At 50.1% G+C, this 17,276-nt stretch overlaps 1 protein-coding gene across 1 annotated transcript in view; it reads right to left on the reverse strand.

The window, feature by feature from the left end:
* The window catches only part of LOC139410276 (anosmin 1b), a 147,251-nt gene that overhangs the window by 25,669 nt on the left and 104,306 nt on the right, over nucleotides 1–17,276 (reverse strand). The window contains exons 4-7 of the mRNA XM_071155759.1: nucleotides 17,068–17,275; nucleotides 15,800–15,984; nucleotides 12,808–12,937; nucleotides 174–382 (exon numbers count right to left, since the gene is read on the reverse strand). Of these exons, the coding sequence (XP_071011860.1) occupies nucleotides 174–382; nucleotides 12,808–12,937; nucleotides 15,800–15,984; nucleotides 17,068–17,275 (732 nt within the window). The remainder of the gene's footprint in view (nucleotides 1–173; nucleotides 383–12,807; nucleotides 12,938–15,799; nucleotides 15,985–17,067; nucleotide 17,276) is intronic.

Genomic DNA, 17,276 nt, shown 5'->3' on the forward strand with positions numbered 1-17,276 from the left:
CTGAGAAGTGGGACTACAGCCACACAGTGGGACATGCAGTTACAGTAGACATGAGTGCATTGTTTTTGCAGGCAAAGAGTTACAGAGTTGAGTGAGCTTGGATAGCTTAGTAGCTCTCAGTTGTTTAAAGTTTGTAGAGAAAATAGAAGGTGTGTGTGTGTGTATTCTCTTACTCCCTGGGTGACCCGGGCGTTGTCCTTTCTGTCCTGTGCAGAGGGGCGAAGGACGTGGCGAGCGCTACAGGTGACCTTGTAGTGATGAACTGGAAGGTCTCCCTCTTTGGGGGGGTCCCAGAGGATCTGTACCCCCACACTGCTGCCGTCCGTCCCCTGGGTCTCGTTCCCAGCACGAACACTCTGGGGGGCCTCTGGGGGGAACGGGTCTGGGGGAGAAGAGAGATGAGGGATGGTTAGTACTCTTCATCGTTATCCTCTAACATCACTGAGCTAGTGAGGTATATCACCACAGAAGAGGTGAAAGAGAGGTCACTGAGCTAGTGAGGTATATCATGACAGAAGAGGTGAAGGAGAGGTCACTGAGCTAGTGAGGTATATCACGACAGAAGAGGTCTTCATCGTTATCCTCTAACATCACTGAGCTAGTGAGGTATATCACCACAGAAGATGTGAAAGAGAGGTCACTGAGCTAGTGAGGTATATCATGACAGAAGAGGTGAAGGAGAGGTCACTGAGCTAGTGAGGTATATCACGACAGAAGAGGTGAAAGAGAGGTCACTGAGCTAGTGAGGTATATCATGACAGAAGAGGTGAAAGAGAGGTCACTGAGCTAGTGAGGTATATCACCACAGAAGAGGTGAAAGAGAGGTCACCGAGCTAGTGAGGTATATCACGACAGAAGAGGTCTTCATCGTTATCCTCTAACATCACTGAGCTAGTGAGGTATATCACCACAGAAGAGGTGAAAGAGAGGTCACTGAGCTAGTGAGGTATATCACCACAGAAGAGGTGAAAGAGAGGTCACCGAGCTAGTGAGGTATATCACGACAGAAGAGGTCTTCATCGTTATCCTCTAACATCACTGAGCTAGTGAGGTATATCACCACAGAAGAGGTGAAAGAGAGGTCACTGAGCTAGTGAGGTATATCACGACAGAAGAGGTGAAAGAGAGGTCACTGAGCTAGTGAGGTATATCACGACAGAAGAGGTGAAAGAGAAGTCACTGAGCTAATGAGGTATATCATGACAGAAGAGGTGAAAGAGAGGTCACTGAGCTAGTGAGGTATATCACGACAGAAGAGGTGAAAGAGAGGTCACTGAGCTAGTGAGGTATATCACGACAGAAGAGGTGAAAGAGAGGTCACTGAGCTAGTGAGGTATATCACCACAGAAGAGGTGAAAGAGAGGTCACTGAGCTAGTGAGGTATATCACCACAGAAGAGGTGAAAGAGAGGTCACCGAGCTAGTGAGGTATATCACGACAGAAGAGGTGAAAGAGAGGTCACCGAGCTAGTGAGGTATATCACGACAGAAGAGGTGAAAGAGAGGTCACTGAGCTAGTGAGGTATATCACCACAGAAGAGGTGAAGGAGAGGTCACTGAGCTAGTGAGGTATATCACCACAGAAGAGGTGAAAGAGAGGTCACTGAGCTAGTGAGGTATATCACCACAGAAGAGGTGAAAGAGAGGTCACTAAGAGATCAGTATATTGTGAAAAGATAGAGATCACTGTACTTTTATAAATAAAAGACGACAATGAAAATAAATTCTCTGCTACCCCTCCAATACTTTATTTTGTATTGAAGCAGCGATGCAGTGACATCATGACTCCTTGCTGTCCCCAGTCCACCTGGCTGTGCTGCTGCTCCAGTTTCAACTGTTCTTCCTTATTATTATTCGACCATGCTGGTCATTTATGAACATTTGAACATCTTGGCCATGTTCTGTTATAATCTCCACCCGGCACAGCCAGAAGAGGACTGGCCATCCCACATATGCTCTCTCTAATTCTCTCTTTCTTTCTCTCTCTCGGAGGACCTGAGCCCTAGGACCATGCCCCAGGAATACCTGACATGATGACTCCTTGCTGTCCCCAGTCCACCTGACTGTGCTGCTGCTCCAGTTTCAACTATTCTGCCTTATTATTATTCGACCATGCTGGTCATCTATGAACATTTGAACATCTTGACCATGTTTTGTTATAATCTCCACCCGGCACAGCCAGAAGAGGACTGGCCACCCCACATAGCCTGGTTCCTCTCTAGGTTTCTTCCTAGGTTTTGGCCTTTCTAGGGAGTTTTTCCTAGCCACCGTGCTTCTACACCTGCATTGCTTGCTGTTTGGGGTTTTAGGCTGGGTTTCTGTACAGCACTTTGAGATATCAGCTGATGTACGAAGGGCTATATAAATAAATTTGATTTGATTTGATTTGATTTGATCATGGTTCTTGGTCATCTTGAAGGTCGGACATATAGGCTACTACTCTTCATCATCCTACTACTCTTCATCGTCCTCTAATCTAACATTCATTTTTTTCCACACAAAAAAATGTGCCCCCTGAAATAGCTCAGCAAAATTCAGCAAGGTTCCACACTAAACACGTCCAGTCCATTCACAGTGTGACGGTTTGGTGTAAGAGTGCATAATATACAAGCTGAGTGTGTGTGTGTGTGTGTGTGTGTGTGTGTGTGTGTGTGTGTGTGTCAGAGACAGTAAGGTGTGTATAGGACGTTGTGTGTGCTGCTGAGGCAGGAGATTCCTCACTGCTAATGATCCTCAAAGAGGGAAGCTGAACTCAGATAAATAAACCTCCAAACACTTTGAAATTAAAGAAAAATGCTTCAATGTGAATTTACTGAATACATTTGTAAGGTTTAAAGGTTTAAGGGGGTTTGTAAGGAGGCAATATACTGTACCTGAGCTTGAGAAAGGGGTTGTAAAGGAGAAGAGTGTGATTTGGAGGTGTGTGTGCGACAACTGTGTGTGTGTGTGTGTGTGTGTGTGACAACTGTGTGTGTGTGTGTGTGTATGAGAACTGTGTGTGTGTGTGTTTGAGAGAACTGTGTGTGTGTTTGTGTGTTTGTGTGTGTGTGTATGAGAACTGTGTTTGTCTGTGTGTGTGTGTGTGTGTGTGTGTGTGTGTGTGTGTGTGTGTGTGTGTGTGCGCGCGCGCGCGCGCATGGGGTGTCACTTTTCAGGTGGATCCATTTCCTGTTAATACTTTGATCTGTGTAGTTCCCCTTCCTGTGGAGCGTCCGTGCATGTGTCTTCACAGGAGAGGAGAGCGCAGTGGTGGACAGAAGAGGCCAGGGAAAAGGTATGGGAAATCTGTCTTTATAGAACCTTTATTTCTCTATGGCAGGCGATGAGGTGCTGCTGTGCACTGCATTCCACAAGACAGCAGTGAGCCAAGGAAGAAAACACTGTTATTAACCACTGGCTACCATCTTTTACATAAAATAAAAAAAAGAAGTAGCTTTTATTTAACTAGGCAAGTCAGTTAAGAATTCATTCTTATTTGCAATGACGGCCTACCCCGGGCCAAACACGGACGACGTTGGGCCAATTGTGCGCCGCCCTATGGCACATCGAAGCCTATCTGTGTTGATTTATCTTAAGGAAAAGCCTATGAACATATAATGAATCATTATCAACTCTCTAAGGGGACTCTGCTATATTTGCAGTCACTTTCATTCCATTTCCCAACTCTCTGATTCAGAAAATCAAAGCATGAAAATTGGAGCTGGCTGTTAGACGTCATATCTGAAATGTAAAGTGGTTTCAACAAAACTCTCTGACTACATTATGAGTCTATAAGCTAGCTCTGTCTCATTAAACTACAACTCTAGCTCTGTCTCATTAAACTACAACTCTAGCTCTGTCTCATTAAACTACAACACTAGCTCTGTCTCATTAAACTACAACTCTAGCTCTGTCTCATTAAACTACAACTCTAGCTCTGTCTCATTAAACTACAACTCTAGCTCTGTCTCATTAAACTACAACTCTAGCTCTGTCTCATTAAACTACAACACTAGCTCTGTCTCATTAAACTACAACTCTAGCTCTGTCTCATTAAACTACAACTCTAGCTCTGTCTCATTAAACTACAACTCTAGCTCTGTCTCCTTAAACTACAACTCTAGCTCTGTCTCATTAAACTACAACACTAGCTCTGTCTCATTAAACTACAACTCTAGCTCTGTCTCATTAAACTACAACTCTAGCTCTGTCTCATTAAACTACAACACTAGCTCTGTCTCATTAAACTACAACACTAGCTCTGTCTCATTAAACTACAACACTAGCTCTGTCTCATTAAACTACAACTCTAGCTCTGTCTCATTAAACTACAACTCTAGCTCTGTCTCATTAAACTACAACTCTAGATCTGTCTCATTAAACTACAACTCTAGCTCTGTCTCATTAAACTACAACTCTAGCTCTGTCTCATTAAACTACAACACTAGCTCTGTCTCATTAAACTACAACACTAGCTCTGTCTCATTAAACTACAACTCTAGCTCTGTCTCATTAAACTACAACTCTAGCTCTGTCTCATTAAACTACAACTCTAGCTCTGTCTCCTTAAACTACAACTCTAGCTCTGTCTCATTAAACTACAACTCTAGCTCTGTCTCATTAAACTACAACACTAGCTCTGTCTCATTAAACTACAACACTAGCTCTGTCTCATTAAACTACAACTCTAGCTCTGTCTCATTAAACTACAACTCTAGCTCTGTCTCATTAAACTACAACACTAGCTCTGTCTCCTTAAACTACAACACTAGCTCTGTCTCATTAAACTACAACACTAGCTCTGTCTCCTTAAACTACAACTCTAGCTCTGTCTCCTTAAACTACAACACTAGCTCTGTCTCATTAAACTACAACTCTAGCTCTGTCTCCTTAAACTACAACTCTAGCTCTGTCTCCTTAAACTACAACTCTAGCTCTGTCTCATTAAACTACAACTCTAGCTCTGTCTCATTAAACTACAACACTAGCTCTGTCTCATTAAACTACAACACTAGCTCTGTCTCCTTAAACTACAACACTAGCTCTGTCTCATTAAACTACAACTCTAGCTCTGTCTCATTAAACTACAACACTAGCTCTGTCTCCTTAAACTACAACTCTAGCTCTGTCTCATTAAACTACACCTCTAGCTCTGTCTCCTTAAACTACAACACTAGCTCTGTCTCATTAAACTACAACACTAGCTCTGTCTCCTTAAACTACAACTCTAGCTCTGTCTCATTAAACTACAACTTTAGCTCTGTCTCATTAAACTACAACACTAGCTCTGTCTCCTTAAACTACAACTCTAGCTCTGTCTCATTAAACTACAACTCTAGCTCTGTCTCCTTAAACTACAACTCTAGCTCTGTCTCATTAAACTACAACTCTAGCTCTGTCTCCTTAAACTACAACTCTAGCTCTGTCTCATTAAACTACAACACTAGCTCTGTCTCCTTAAACTACAACTCTAGCTCTGTCTCATTAAACTACAACTCTAGCTCTGTCTCCTTAAACTACAACTCTAGCTCTGTCTCATTAAACTACAACTCTAGCTCTGTCTCATTAAACTACAACTCTAGCTCTGTCTCCTTAAACTACAACTCTAGCTCTGTCTCATTAAACTACAACTCTAGCTCTGTCTCATTAAACTACAACTCTAGCTCTGTCTCCTTAAACTACAACTCTAGCTCTGTCTCATTAAACTACAACACTAGCTCTGTCTCATTAAACTACAACTCTAGCTCTGTCTCATTAAACTACAACTCTAGCTCTGTCTCATTAAACTACAACACTAGCTCTGTCTCATTAAACTACAACACTAGCTCTGTCTCATTAAACTACAACACTAGCTCTGTCTCATTAAACTACAACTCTAGCTCTGTCTCATTAAACTACAACTCTAGCTCTGTCTCATTAAACTACAACTCTAGCTCTGTCTCATTAAACTACAACTCTAGCTCTGTCTCATTAAACTACAACTCTAGCTCTGTCTCATTAAACTACAACACTAGCTCTGTCTCATTAAACTACAACACTAGCTCTGTCTCATTAAACTACAACTCTAGCTCTGTCTCATTAAACTACAACTCTAGCTCTGTCTCATTAAACTACAACTCTAGCTCTGTCTCCTTAAACTACAACTCTAGCTCTGTCTCATTAAACTACAACTCTAGCTCTGTCTCATTAAACTACAACACTAGCTCTGTCTCATTAAACTACAACACTAGCTCTGTCTCATTAAACTACAACTCTAGCTCTGTCTCATTAAACTACAACACTAGCTCTGTCTCCTTAAACTACAACACTAGCTCTGTCTCATTAAACTACAACACTAGCTCTGTCTCCTTAAACTACAACTCTAGCTCTGTCTCCTTAAACTACAACACTAGCTCTGTCTCATTAAACTACAACTCTAGCTCTGTCTCCTTAAACTACAACTCTAGCTCTGTCTCATTAAACTACAACTCTAGCTCTGTCTCATTAAACTACAACACTAGCTCTGTCTCATTAAACTACAACACTAGCTCTGTCTCCTTAAACTACAACACTAGCTCTGTCTCATTAAACTACAACTCTAGCTCTGTCTCATTAAACTACAACACTAGCTCTGTCTCCTTAAACTACAACTCTAGCTCTGTCTCATTAAACTACACCTCTAGCTCTGTCTCCTTAAACTACAACACTAGCTCTGTCTCATTAAACTACAACACTAGCTCTGTCTCCTTAAACTACAACTCTAGCTCTGTCTCATTAAACTACAACTCTAGCTCTGTCTCATTAAACTACAACACTAGCTCTGTCTCCTTAAACTACAACTCTAGCTCTGTCTCATTAAACTACAACTCTAGCTCTGTCTCATTAAACTACAACACTAGCTCTGTCTCCTTAAACTACAACTCTAGCTCTGTCTCATTAAACTACAACTCTAGCTCTGTCTCCTTAAACTACAACTCTAGCTCTGTCTCATTAAACTACAACTCTAGCTCTGTCTCCTTAAACTACAACTCTAGCTCTGTCTCATTAAACTACAACACTAGCTCTGTCTCATTAAACTACAACTCTAGCTCTGTCTCCTTAAACTACAACTCTAGCTCTGTCTCATTAAACTACAACTCTAGCTCTGTCTCATTAAACTACAACTCTAGCTCTGTCTCCTTAAACTACAACTCTAGCTCTGTCTCATTAAACTACAACTCTAGCTCTGTCTCATTAAACTACAACTCTAGCTCTGTCTCCTTAAACTACAACTCTAGCTCTGTCTCATTAAACTACAACTCTAGCTCTGTCTCATTAAACTACAACTCTAGCTCTGTCTCCTTAAACTACAACTCTAGCTCTGTCTCATTAAACTACAACTCTAGCTCTGTCTCATTAAACTACAACTCTAGCTCTGTCTCATTAAACTACAACTCTAGCTCTGTCTCATTAAACTACAACTCTAGCTCTGTCTCATTAAACTACAATTCCCAGGTACAGAGAAGACTCCCATCCCCCCAGACTGTGTGTTCTATCTAATCCACATGTTAGAGCCGCATATAGCTTTGATATGGAGTAGCTGGTGTTTGTGTGTGTGTGTGTGTGTTTGTGTACGTGTGGTGACTACTGTTCCTGCTGACTCCTGGGAGGGTAGTAGAGGGTAAGCTGGAGCAGCAGTTTGCCTTAGTGCTTCTGAAGCCCTCCTGTTTGGTCTCCCAGCTCCATTGAAGTCAGGCCTGCTCAGCCCTGCCCTGGTCTCCCAGCCCTGGTGTCTCTGCCCTACTGAAGTCAGCCCTGCTCAGGGTCTCTCTTCCTCTCTCCCTCGTCTCTCTCTCTCTCCTCCTCTCTCTCTCGTCTCTCTCCTCCTCTCTCTCTGTCTCTCCTCTCTCTCTCTTCCTCTCTCCCTCGTCTCTCTCTCTCTCCACCTCTCTTTCTCGTCTCTCTCCTCCTCTCTCTCGTCTCTCTCCTCCTCTCTCTTGTCTCTCTCGTCTCTCTCTCTCCGTTTCTCTCTCTCTTCGTCTCTCTCTCTCCTCCTCTCTCTCATTTCTCTCTCTCCGTCTCTCTCTCTCTCTTCCCCTCTCTCCTTTTCTCTCTCAGGTCACCAGAGACGAGCTGTCACTGGGGTTATTCAGCCTCCCAGGGTACCTTTCATCTGCTGGGCTTCCTGCACTGTGACCTCTGCCCCTGGCGTTCTTCCTGGCCCTGCTTTAATCAACATTTGATTTTTAACTGGGATAATATGTGGTGACACACAATACAGACAGGAGAAATAAGGAGGGTTCTGTCCCTGCTGAGAGGGTCTGTGTGTGTGTGTGTGTGTGCGTGCGTGCGTGCGTGTGTGTGTTTATCTTTCATAAAGCCACCCTGTGTACAGCAGTCAGGACCCGTCTCTGCGACTGACAGGGAATATGGATATATGGGGAAACACAGTGTTTTGTAATCTGAAAACACAATTGTTTTCTGTCTTGTAATCTGAAAACACAATTGTTTCACAATACCAGAGGAGACTACTTATTGGGGTAGAAAATAATGTGTCTGTGTGTTTGGAGTTTGGATACTCAATACTTTAGTGACAATCTAGCGCCCTCCATTCCTCTCAGTATGAGGTAGATAGGATAAACACGCCTATAACAGCAGTCAAGGCTTATAGGCCTTAAACCTAACATTACCAGGCCCTACTACACAGCAAGATGCTGAGTGGTGGACACGCCCGAATAGCACTAAGCCCACCAGCCAAGGACACTGTCGGCCATCCAGGCAAGGATACTGTCGGCCCACCAGCCAAGGATACTGTCGGCCACCAGCAAAGGACACTGTCGGCCCACCAGCCAAGGACACTGTCGGCCCACCAGCCAAGGATACTGTCGGCCCACCAGCCAAGGACACTGTCGGCCCACCAGCCAAGGACACTGTCGGCCCACCAGCCAAGGATATTGTCGGCCACCAGCCAAGGACACTGTCGGCCCACCAGCCAAGGATACTGTCGGCCCACCAGCCAAGGACACTGTCGGCCATCCAGGCAAGGATACTGTCGGTCCACCAGGCAAGGACAATGTCGGCCCACCAGCCAAGGACACAGTCGGCCACCAGTCAAGGACACTGTCGGCCCACCAGTTAAGGACACTGTCGGCCCACCAGCCAAGGACACTGTCAGCCAGCCAAGTCAAGGACACTTTAGGCCAGCCCAGCCAAGGACACTTTAGGCCAGCCCAGCCAAGGACACTGTCGGCCCACCAGTCAAGGACACTCTTGGCCCACCAGTCAAGGACACTGTTGGCCCATCAGTCAAGGACACTGTTGGCCCATCAGTCAAGGACACCGTCGGCCAGCCCAGCCAAGGACACTGTCGGACACAGCCAAGGACACTGTCGGCCACCAGCCAAGGACACTGTCGACCCACCGGCCAAGGACACTGTTGGCCAACTCAGCCCAGCCAAGGACACTGTCAGCCAGCCCAGCCAAGGACACTGTCGGCCCACCAGTCAAGGACACTTTCCGCCAGCCCATCCAAGGACACTGTCCGCCAGCCCAGCCAAGGACACTGTCCGCCAGCCCAGCCATGGACACTGTCGGCCAGCCCAGCCAAGGACACTGTCGGGCCACCAGTCAAGGACACTGTCCGCCAGCCCAGCCAAGGACACTGTCGGCCAGCCCAGTCAAGGACACTGTCGGGCCACCAGTCAAGGACACTGTCGGCCCACCAGTTAAGGACACTGTCGGCCCACCAGCCAAGGACACTGTCAGCCAGCCAAGTCAAGGACACTTTAGGCCAGCCCAGCCAAGGACACTTTAGGCCAGCCCAGCCAAGGACACTGTCGGCCCACCAGTCAAGGACACTCTTGGCCCACCAGTCAAGGACACTGTTGGCCCATCAGTCAAGGACACTGTTGGCCCATCAGTCAAGGACACCGTCGGCCAGCCCAGCCAAGGACACTGTCGGACACAGCCAAGGACACTGTCGGCCACCAGCCAAGGACACTGTCGACCCACCGGCCAAGGACACTGTTGGCCAACTCAGCCCAGCCAAGGACACTGTCAGCCAGCCCAGCCAAGGACACTGTCGGCCCACCAGTCAAGGACACTTTCCGCCAGCCCATCCAAGGACACTGTCCGCCAGCCCAGCCAAGGACACTGTCCGCCAGCCCAGCCAAGGACACTGTCGGCCAGCCCAGCCAAGGACACTGTCGGGCCACCAGTCAAGGACACTGTCCGCCAGCCCAGCCAAGGACACTGTCGGCCAGCCCAGTCAAGGACACTGTCGGCCCACCAGTCAAGGACACTGTCCGCCAGCCCAGCCAAGGACACTGTCCGCCAGCCCAGCCAAGGACACTGTCCGCCAGCCCAGCCAAGGACACTGTCCGCCAGCCCAGCCAAGGACACTGAAGGCCAGCCCAGCCAAGGACACTGTCGGCCCACCAGTCAAGGACACTGTCGGCCAGCCCAGTCAAGGACACTGTCCGCAAGCCCAGCCAAGGACACTGTCCGCCAGCCCAGCCAAGTACACTGTCCGCCAGCCCAGCCAAGGACACTGTCGGCCCACCAGTCAAGGACACTGTCGGCCAGCCCAGCCAAGGACACTGTCTGCCAGCCCAGCCAAGGACACTGTCCGCCAGCCAAGTCAAGGACACTGTCCGCCAGCCAAGTCAAGGACACTGTCGGCCCACCAACCAAGGACACTGTCGGCCCACCAGCCAAGGACACTGTCCGCCAGCCCAGCCAAGGACACTGGTCGGCCACCAGCCAAGGACACTGTCCGCCAGCCAAGTCAAGGACACTGTCGGCCCACCAACCAAGGACACTGTCGGCCCACCAGCCAAGGACACTGTCCGCCAGCCCAGCCAAGGACACTGTCGGCCCACCGGCCAAGGACACTGTCGGCCAGCCCAGCCAAGGACACTGTTGGCCAGCCCAGCCCAGCCAAGGACACTGTCGACCCACCGGCCAAGGACACTGTCGGCCAGCCCAGCCAAGGACACTGTCGACCCACCGGCCAAGGACACTGTCGGCTAGCCCATCCAAGGACACTGTCCGCCAGCCCAGCCAAGGACACTGTCCGCCAGCCCAGCCAAGGACACTGTCGGCCAGCCCAGCCAAGGACACTGTCGGGCCACCAGTCAAGGACACTGTCCGCCAGCCCAGCCAAGGACACTGTCGGCCAGCCCAGTCAAGGACACTGTCGGCCCACCAGTCAAGGACACTGTCCGCCAGCCCAGCCAAGGACACTGTCCGCCAGCCCAGCCAAGGACACTGTCCGCCAGCCCAGCCAAGGACACTGTCCGCCAGCCCAGCCAAGGACACTGAAGGCCAGCCCAGCCAAGGACACTGTCGGCCCACCAGTCAAGGACACTGTCGGCCAGCCCAGTCAAGGACACTGTCCGCAAGACCAGCCAAGGACACTGTCCGCCAGCCCAGCCAAGTACACTGTCCGCCAGCCCAGCCAAGGACACTGTCGGCCCACCAGTCAAGGACACTGTCGGCCAGCCCAGCCAAGGACACTGTCTGCCAGCCCAGCCAAGGACACTGTCCGCCAGCCAAGTCAAGGACACTGTCCGACAGCCATGTCAAGGACACTGTCGGCCCACCAACCAAGGACACTGTCGGCCCACCAGCCAAGGACACTGTCCGCCAGCCCAGCCAAGGACACTGGTCGGCCACCAGCCAAGGACACTGACCGCCAGCCAAGTCAAGGACACTGTCGGCCCACCAACCAAGGACACTGTCGGCCCACCAGCCAAGGACACTGTCCGCCAGCCCAGCCAAGGACACTGTCGGCCCACCGGCCAAGGACACTGTCGGCCAGCCCAGCCAAGGACACTGTTGGCCAGCCCAGCCCAGCCAAGGACACTGTCGACCCACCGGCCAAGGACACTGTCGGCCAGCCCAGCCAAGGACACTGTCGACCCACCGGCCAAGGACACTGTCGGCTAGCCCAGCCCAGATAGCATATTTTTCTTTCCGCCTCATGAACTCACACCAAATGCGGATAATTCCTCAAATAAATTACTTTGGCTGGAGCCATTCCTGGCATTGGATTCCCATTACCTCAGTCTGCTAACCATTATAATTTTGGGCTCCTTCAGAGGGAGAATGGGCGTGGATTTAACACATGCCAATCAGCACACACACACATACGTGCACACCCACTTAGACATTACACACATACACATGCATACACACGAGTGTGCACACACGCATGCACGCAACCTCACACACACACATACACACACAAACACCTCACAGCGGTCGGGCATTAGGAGTCGCCCTGTCCTCCAGAACATTGGAGAGAGGAGATGGATTCATCTCTGAATAAATAAATAAAATAAAGTTGTTCCTGTCTGCTGACCTGGGCTGACATCTCATATTCTGTGTAGAGGACAGCCAAGAGGGACAGACAACCTCCTCCTGGCTCGGAAACATTTGTTTACTGCAGCTGTGGAAAGGGTTTACTTCTGCCAGAACAGAACATCTCTCTCTAACGCTTCAGAACACGTTAAACATCTGACAGGCAGCGCAAGCCAGATCACACAGAGACGGAGTATTGCGTGTGTGTGTGTGTCTGTGTGCGTGTGTGCGTGTGTGTGTGTGTCTGTGTGTGTGTGTGTACGCGTGTGTGTGTACGCGTGTGTGTGTGTGTGTGTGTGTGTGTACGTGTGTGTGTGTGTGTGTGTGTGTGTGTGCATTGTAACAGAATTACACTGGGATAAGCACTTTGAATATATCCCGGAAAACGTCATAGTGGAGATGCAACGCTCACACTCTGTGACAAAGATGTTCATCTTGTTAAAACTTAGTGAAGATGACTTGGTGACCAGAACGAGTCTGTTGAAAGGGGCCGATGTAGTGCTCTTACCTCTGGTTGAGAAGAAGTGTTTGCTGGGGGTGGTGAAGCCGCGGGTGCCCTGGCTGTTGACAGCGCTCACCCTAAACTGGTACCACCTGTGGGGACGGATGTCCTTCAGCACCGCTCGGTCCTCCATCGTCTACAGAGGGTTAAAGGTCAGAGGTCAGATAATATTACTCCATATTGACCCTGTTCAAGTAAAAAAAAATGTTCAAGGATGGAGGGGAGGAGGGATAGAGGGATGGAGGGGAGGGACGGAAGGGATGGATGGACGGAAAGGATGGAGGGGAGGGATGAGGGGAAGGGAGGGAGGGATGGATGGAGGGGTTGGATGGAGGGGAGGGATGAGGGGAAGGATGGAGGGGAAGGGAGGGATGGATGGATGTAGGGGAGGGAGGGATGGATGGAGGGGATGGACAGAGGGGAGGGAGAGATGGAGGGAAAGGGAGGGATGGATGGATGGAGGGGAGGTAGGGATGGATGGAGGGGATGGACAGAGGGGAGGGAGGGATGGATGGATGGATGGAGGGGAGGGAGGGATGGATGGAGGGGATGGACAGAGGGGAGGGAGGGATGGATGGATGGAGGGGAGGGAGGGATGGATGGAGGGGATGGACAGAGGGGAGGGAGGGATGGATGGAGGGGATGGACAGAGGGGAGGGATGGATGGATGGAGGGGAGGGAGGGATGGATGGAGGGGATGGACAGAAGGGAGGGAGGGATGGAGGGAAAGGGAGGGATGGATGGATGGAGGGGAGGGATGGATGGATGGAGAGGAGGGGAGGGATGGAGAGGAGGGGAGGGGAGGGATGGATGGATAGAGGGGAGGGATGGAGGGGAAGGATGGATGAAGGCGAGGGGTGGAGAGAAGGGGAGGGATGGATGAAGGGTAGGGAGGGATGGATGGATAGAGAGGAAAGATGGAGGGGAAGGGAGGAATGGAGGGGAAGGGAGGGATGGATGGATAGAGGGGAAAGATGGAGGGGAAGGGAGGAATGGAGGGGAAGGGAGGGATGGAGGGATAGAGGGGAAGGGAGGAATGGAGGGGAAGGGAGAGATGGATGGATAGAGGGGAAAGATGGAGGGGAAGGGCGGAATGGAGGGGAAGGGAGAGATGGATGGATAGAGGGGAAAGATGGAGGGGAAGGGAGGAATGGAGGGGAAGGGAGGGATGGATGGATAGAGGGGAAAGATGGAGGGGAAGGGAGGAATGGAGGGGAAGGGAGAGATGGATGGAGGGGAGGGGTGGAGAGAAGGGGAGGGATGGATGAAGGGTAGGGAGGGATGGATGGATAGAGGGGAAAGATGGAGGGGAAGGGAGGGATGGAGGGGAAGGGAGAGATGGATGAAGGGTAGGGAGGGATGGATGGATAGAGGGGAAAGATGGAGGGGAAGGGAGGGATGGAGGGGAAGGGAGGGTTGGAGGGGAGGGATGGAGAGATGGGAGGGAGGGAGGGATGGAGGGGAGGGTGGGAGGGATGGAGGGGAGGGAGGGAGGGATGGAGGGATGGATGGATGGGAAGGGAAGGAGGGATGGAGAGGAGGGGAGGGGAAGGGAGGGATGGATGGATGGAGGGGAGGGATGGATGGAGGGGATGGAGGGGAGGGATGGAGAGGAGGGGAGGGATGGAGGGGAGGGAGGGATGGAGAGGAGGGGTGGAGGGATGGGAGGGAGGGATGAAGGGGAGGGATGAATGGAGGGGAGGGAGGGATGAAGGGGAGGGAGGGATGGAGAGGAGGGGAGGGATGGAGGGGAAGGGAGAGATGGATGGATAGAGGGGAGGGGAGGGATGGAGAGGAGGGGAGGGAGGGAGGGATGAGAGGAGGGGAGGGATGGAGGGGAAGGGAGGGTTGGAGGGATGGATAAAGGGACAGAGGGAGGGAGGAGCAATGAAGAGCCTTCCTGTACCAGAGTGGAGCGTTGGATGGATAGAGGGGAAAGATGGAGGGGAAGGGAGGGATGGAGGGGAAGGGAGGGATGGATGGATAGAGGGGAAAGATGGAGGGGATGGGAGGAATGGAGGGGAAGTGAGGAATGGAGGGGAAGGGAGGAATGGATGGAGGGGAGGGGTGGAATGGAGGGGAAGGGAGAGATGGATGGAGGGGAGGGGTGGAGAGAAGGGGAGGGATGGATGAACTGACTCCAGGTCAGTTCTCTTCCACTGACTCCAGGTCAGTTCTCTTCCACTGACTCCGGGTCAGCTCTATTCCACTGACTCCAGTCCAGTTCTCTTCCACTGACTCCAGTCCAGTTCTCTTCCACTGACTCCAGGTCAGTTCTCTTCCACTGACTCCAGGTCAGTTCTCTTCCACTGACTCCAGTACAACTCTAATCCATGCAGTGTTTGTGTGTCTGAATGAGCATGAGTGTGTTGAATCACTTGTCAAATAAATATGCTATTTGATGGAGTTTGGAGTAGAGAGCACAGCACTCCTTCTTCTGAACTACACTGTGTGTTGAACGCCTCCCTTGTTAAGTTCCTCCATGTTTTCCAGGCCTCATGATGTAACTGAGGCTGATGGGAGTCTGCCTCCACACAACCATCTAATACCATAATGAGGACCTTTAGTTAGACAGGACTCAACAGTGTAAAAACCATGACTGGCTGTGGTCCCTCCTAAAGCCTGGGTTATTTATCTACCCTCAGCCTACACCACACACACACACTGTAGACACAGACAGAAACACACATGCATGCGCGCGGGCACACACACACACACACACGCACACACACACGTGGGCGTACATACACAAACAGGCTAGTTTAGACTGGCATGGGTGGTGAGAGAGCAGTTTCAACGGCTAGACAGTTTAGCACCTTGATGAAGGCTTTAGTGCTGACATGAGTTGGTTTTCAGTAATACATAGACACAAACAGTTCCAAAAGTAATTGAATATCTTTGGACGATCTCGTTTACACCCCAGCGAGGACGATCCCCCCCCCCCCCCCCCCAAAATACACAAAATTAAACTGCAGGGGTCGGAGGTTGGGATTGTTACCATGACGACGGTGTGCCAGGGCGAGGCGTCGTCCTCGCTGGGGTGTATTCCGTGGTTCCACCTGCGCTGCAGGATGTAGAGGACTGGCTCGATGGTCACATTGAACTTTGACATCCATCTGACCTCTAGTTGACCCTGCTGGTCCTCCAGAAATAATATGTCCTTCCTGGGCTTCAGAGGTACGCCTGCATGGGTCAGGTGAGGAGAATAATGAGTCACACACGAACACCCCCCCTTCTGTCTTAACACCCCCCCCCCCCTTCTGTCTTAACACCCCCCCCCCCCCTGTCTTAACACCCCCCTTCTGTCTTAACACCCCCCCCCCTTCTGTCTTAACATTCCCCCTTCTGTCTTAACACCCCCCCCCCCTTTCTGTCTTAACACACCCCCCTTCTGTCTTAACACCCCCCCCTTCTGTCTTAATACCCCCCCTTCTGTCTTAACACCCCCCCTTCTGTCTTAACACCCCCTTCTGTCTTAACACACACATCCCATATGTCTTAACACACACATCCCTTCTGTCTTAACATCCCCCTCTGTCTTAACACACACCCCTTCTGTCTTAACACCCCCCCCTTCTGTCTTAACACCCCCCCCCCCTTCTGTCTTAACACCCCCCCCCCCCCCTTCTGTCTTAACACCCCCCCTTCTGTCTTAACACACACATCCCATATGTCTTAACACACACCCCTTCTGTCTTAACACACACATCCCTTCTGTCTTAACACACACATCCCATATGTCTTAACACACACATCCCTTCTGTCTTAACACACACATCCCATATGCCTTAACACACATATACCATATGTCTTAAAACACACACATCCCTTCTGTCTTAACACACACATCCCATATATCTTAACACACACATCCCTTCTGTTTTAACACACACATCCCATATATCTTAACACACACATCCCTTCTGTCTTAACATCCCCTTCTGTCTTAACACCCCCCCTTATGTCTTAACAACCCCATTATGTCTCAACACAAACACACACACACACACACACACACACACACATCTTCTGTCTTAACACCCCCATTCTGTCTTAACACAAACACACACACACACACACACACACACACACACACACACACACACACACACACACACACACACACACACACACACACACACACACACACACACACACACACACACACACACCTCTTCTGTCTTAACACCCCCCTTCTGTCTTAACACACACACTCCGTATCTATTGATTAAACTAAACATGTACACAAAGTGGATATAGTGGGACCTTTATAGAGATTGGCTGGAGCCTGGCAGGTGTGTCCGCAGCCATTGGAGCAGCACTTCTTGGAGGCAGAGCAGTGTTTGTCAGCGGAGCAGCTCTCCACGCAGGCGGCCGCAAATCCCATGGCTCGCTGGGGAGGGGGGCAGTCCCCCTGCTTCCCTGACCTCAGAGACACCAAGAACTCCCAACTGGTCACACACTCATGATGCTTC

Source organism: Oncorhynchus clarkii, chromosome 5 (genome assembly GCF_045791955.1).
Source record: "Oncorhynchus clarkii lewisi isolate Uvic-CL-2024 chromosome 5, UVic_Ocla_1.0, whole genome shotgun sequence".
In the NCBI taxonomy this organism is placed as follows: domain Eukaryota; kingdom Metazoa; phylum Chordata; class Actinopteri; order Salmoniformes; family Salmonidae; genus Oncorhynchus; species Oncorhynchus clarkii.